Raw genomic sequence first — 3,995 nt, 5'->3', positions numbered from 1 at the left:
GAGTCCTTATCTAGTTACGTTGTCGAGCTTCGCAAACTGTCGCAAACGTGCGAGTTTGGAAGCGCTCTTGACGAGTCCCTTCGGGACCGCTTCGTGTGCGGCCTGCTACGAGAAGACATTCAGCGAGTGCTTTTCACGGAAGATAGCAAGCTTACGTTCCAGAAAGCGGTAGAGCGGGCTCTGGCAATGGAAGCGGCTAAGAAGAGTGCTGCTGAGGCACGCGGCACCGACGCCGCGAAAACATGCAAAAGCTGTTTTCGCTGTGGCTCGCCAAAACACGAGTGAAGCATGCCCTCACTTGGACGCAACCTGTTTCAGTTGCAACAAGAAAGGGCATATCCAGAGAGCCTGCCGAAGCAGTGGTAAGACTTTTTCTAAGAAAAAGCAGACGAAAAAGAATGTGAAGATGCTGACGGTTGTGTCGCGGAAAGCTTCGACCCTCAGTCTAAACGGCGTGTCGGCAGCTCAGAGCGACCCTGTCACCGTGCAGATGACCATCGACGGCGTCTTGGTGAACATGGAGCTAGACACGGGAGCGGCTGTTTCCGTCATGTCAAAGACTCAGTTCCGTCAGCTCTTTCCTTCGGCTGTAGTGGAGCCTACGACAGTTAAACTTCGTACCTACACAGGAGCACTGGTAGGACCCCAGGGAGTCTCTTCGGTCAACGTGCAGCACGGCGACCATTCTGCAATTCTCCCACTCTACGTCGTAGACCACAAGGGACCACCTCTACTGGGCCGGGAGTGGCTGCACGCCGTCCGGCTGGAGTGGGCGAAAATCTGGAACCTGAACAACATTACAAGGTCAGACACTCCTACTCATATCGGCGTAAAAAAGAGGCTAGACGCATTGCTGGCGAAGTACCAACCCCTTTTCAAAGACTAGTTAGGCACGATAACGGAAGAGCGCGCCGAACTTTTTTTTAAACCTGGTATGAAGCCGAGATTCCTAAAAGCCAGGAACGTTCCGTTCGCGTTGCAAAAAGCTTTTGACGCTGAATTGGCTAAAATGGAACAGCTGGGAATTATATCGCCGGTTACGACGTCAGATTACGCTACGCCTGCGGTACCCGTAATCAAGCAAGATGGTAGCATACGGATTTGCGGCGACTACAAGACGACCGTTAACCCGTGCCTTGATGTCGACCGCTATCCATTACCGAAGGTAGACGACCTGTTCACAGCCTTGTCGGGAGGTAAGCACTTCTCGAAGATTGATCTCAACCGGGCCTATCAGCAAGTGGTCATGTCTGAGTCGTCAAAACAATACCTCACGTTGAATACGCACAAAGGATTGTTTGCTGTTAATCGACTCGCATTTGGAATTTCGTCCGCTCCCGGGATTTTCCAAAGAATAATTGACACCATGCTGAAGGGCTTACACGGGGTTTGTGCTACCTAGACGACATTCTGGTGACTGGTAAAAATGATGAAGAGCACTTCATCAATCTGGAGGCTGTGTTAAAACGACTTCTTGAAAGAGGCGTTCGTGTCAAGAAAGAGAAGTGTTCGTTTTTCCAACAGGACCTTTGCTACCTCGGACACAGAATCAGCGCACAAGGCATCTCGGCAACGACGGAGAAGGTTGACGCACTCCTCAAGGCTCCAGCCCCTAAAGATAGGCAGCAGCTGCAGTCGTTCCTGGGAGTCGTCAATTTCTACGGCAAGTTCCTTCCTAACCTAGCAACGGTGGCGCAACCATTTTTCAGGTTGCTACGTAAAAACGCCACGTGGTGCTGGGATGAGTGTTGCCAGGAAGCGTTCACCAATATAAAGAACTTGCTAGCCTCTCCACCAACTTTGGCGCGCTACGACCCGTGCAAACCATTGCAGCTATCATGCGACGCATCGCACTATGGTTTAGGCGCGGTTCTTTCTCATGTTTTAGATGATGGCAGCACGAAGCCAATCGCTTTCGCATCGCGTACCTTGACCGATGCCGAAAAGAAATACAGCCAGCTCGAGAAAGAGGCCCTTGCAATAATTTTTGGTGTTAAGAAGTTTCATTTCTACGTTTACGGTCGTTCGTTCACATTAGTCACCGACCATAAACCGCTTCAAACCATCTTGGGCCCAACAACCGGCATTCCGACAATCGCAGCAGCGCGTTTGGAGCGATGGGCTGTCACATTGTCAGCTTACCGGTATTCGCTTATCTTCAGGAAATCAAGCGAGAATGCTGAAGCCGATTTTTGTTCGCGCCTGCCGCTATCAATTGTGAAAGACGAAACACAAGAAAGAGAGGAAACTTTTTATTCATTGCGGTTGCAATCAATGCCAGTTTCAAGCCAGGACATTGCTCGAACAACAGCTCGGGACCCCTTGCTTTGTAAAGTGATAGATTTCATAAATGTGGGGTGGCCGGCGTCTGTGACTGAAAACGATTTGAAGCCTTTTTTTGACAGACGCAACGAGCTCACAGTTCACCAAGGCTGCATCATGTTCGGGATGCGAGTGATCGTGCCGGCAAAGTTGCGCAACTTGCTGCTGGACGAACTCCACGAAGGGCACCCAGGCATCGTGCGCAGCAAGCAACTGGCGCGCAGCTACGTGTGGTGGCCGTCCATCGAGGCGGACCTCGAGCATCGTGTCAAGGCCTGCGTAAGTTGTCAAGAACAACGTTGCGAGCCATGCAAAGCGCCCCTGCATCCTTGGTTTTGGCCGACAGGACCATGGCAGCGCGTACATATAGATTTTGCTGGCCCCTTTCTGCACGCAATGTTTCTTGTAGTCGTCGACGCGCACTCCAAGTGGCCGGAAGTGTTTGTTATGCACTCGACTACGTCGGAGGCTACAGTTGACAGATTGAGAGAGCTGTTTGCACGGTTTGGTTTCCCAGAAACCATTGTCACTGATAACGGCCCGCAGTTTACTTCCGAAGAGTTCAAGCTTTTTGTAAAAGAATTGGGCTGTCGTCACGTGCTTACAGCACCGTATCATCCCAGCTCAAATGGGCTTGCAGAGCGTTTTATTCAGACACTTAAAAACGCTCTTCGTAAATCTAGCGGAGCGGACACATTACAACTGAGGCTTCACAAGTTTTTGCTTACCTATCGCAACTCGCCCCATACAACAAATGAGTCACCAGCAAACTTGTTACTAGGACGACGGCTGCGAAATAGACTCGATGTTGTCAAGCCAGCGGTGGGAGGAAGGGTTGCATATAATCAGTTCAAGCAATCCGTGGCTCGCCCACGTCGTGATCGTGACATAGCAGTCGGTGACCAAGTGATGGCTCGCAATTATCGAGGCAGACCAAACTGGGTCCCTGGTGTTGTTGTGGGGCAGTCCGGCCCTGTGTCTTTTACAGTTCGTGCTACCACACCCAGAGGCAGTTTCACCTGGCGTCGTCACAAGGACCAGCTGCTCGCGCGGACCACGGATCCGGACCGCGAGGCATCTGACCAAGAGGGGTACGAGTTCCTGGCGTTCCCACCAAGCGTCGACCCAGTGACATCCTCCGCTCCTACCACCAGTGGTCCTGCCGTTTCGCAAGAGATCCAGACGGCGGGTGCAAGACGCTACCCGACTAGAGACCGTCGACCACCGGACAGATATCAAGCTGGAGTTTAGCTTGGTAAATTAGCCAATATAAAAGGGGAGGGATGTGGTGTCCGGCCTATCGCCACCGTCCTTAATGCGCAGGCGCGCAAAACGAATAAAAGGCGTGCGCCGCAACCTGCGCGTGGGCTTATCTCAACCAGCCACGCACCGATGAACATGTGGCAATAAACGTCGATTCGCCCCTGGAAACTTGTCTGCTCCTTCGCATGAACCACGGAACACAACAAAAACATGTATTCAGCTGCACTCAAATTTCGCATTAGGGAGTATCCTTATCATCGGCAAAGTGTTGTTACGATAGCAATTATATGGACTACGGACACTCTCGGTGCATTTCTGCCGTGGCCGTCACCATGAGGTTCCGCATGAAGTCCAAGGGCGAAAAAGTCGTCACCGCGTGACGTAGGCTGTAAGTGCGAGTGAAGGCGTGC

The 3,995-nt window shown here is 51.8% G+C and overlaps 2 protein-coding genes across 2 annotated transcripts; both read left to right on the top strand.

Moving 5' to 3' along the window:
* The first annotated feature begins 282 nt into the window (after window positions 1-282).
* LOC125944458 (uncharacterized) lies at window positions 283-2,648 on the top strand. The gene is made up of 2 exons (XM_049664973.1): window positions 283-804; window positions 1,525-2,648. Exons 1-2 carry the CDS (start codon window positions 407-409, stop codon window positions 1,682-1,684), a joined length of 558 nt encoding a protein of 185 aa, XP_049520930.1. The 5' UTR covers window positions 283-406; the 3' UTR covers window positions 1,685-2,648.
* Window positions 2,449-3,573, top strand: LOC125944140 (uncharacterized). The gene is made up of 2 exons (XM_049664235.1): window positions 2,449-2,601; window positions 3,289-3,573. The coding sequence occupies exons 1-2, from the start codon at window positions 2,449-2,451 to the stop codon at window positions 3,571-3,573; spliced, it is 438 nt and encodes a 145-aa protein (XP_049520192.1).
* The last annotated feature ends 422 nt before the right edge of the window (window positions 3,574-3,995 follow it).

The sequence above is a fragment of the Dermacentor silvarum genome, chromosome 3, assembly GCF_013339745.2.
Source record: "Dermacentor silvarum isolate Dsil-2018 chromosome 3, BIME_Dsil_1.4, whole genome shotgun sequence".
Lineage (NCBI taxonomy): Eukaryota > Metazoa > Arthropoda > Arachnida > Ixodida > Ixodidae > Dermacentor > Dermacentor silvarum.
This window is presented reverse-complemented; position numbering and strand designations above follow the sequence as displayed.

Excerpts from the sequence above, each read along its gene's own strand:
- LOC125944458 (XM_049664973.1), top strand. The coding sequence starts at position 407 with ATGCTGACGGTTGTGTCGCGGAAAGCTTCGACCCTCAGTCTAAACGGC. Across the intron at positions 805-1,524 it reads AACCTGAACAACATTACAAG|GACCTTTGCTACCTCGGACA; the intron begins GTCAGACACTCC and ends TTTTTCCAACAG.
- LOC125944140 (XM_049664235.1), top strand. The coding sequence starts at position 2,449 with ATGCGAGTGATCGTGCCGGCAAAGTTGCGCAACTTGCTGCTGGACGAA. Across the intron at positions 2,602-3,288 it reads AGCATCGTGTCAAGGCCTGC|TCCGGCCCTGTGTCTTTTAC; the intron begins GTAAGTTGTCAA and ends GTTGTGGGGCAG.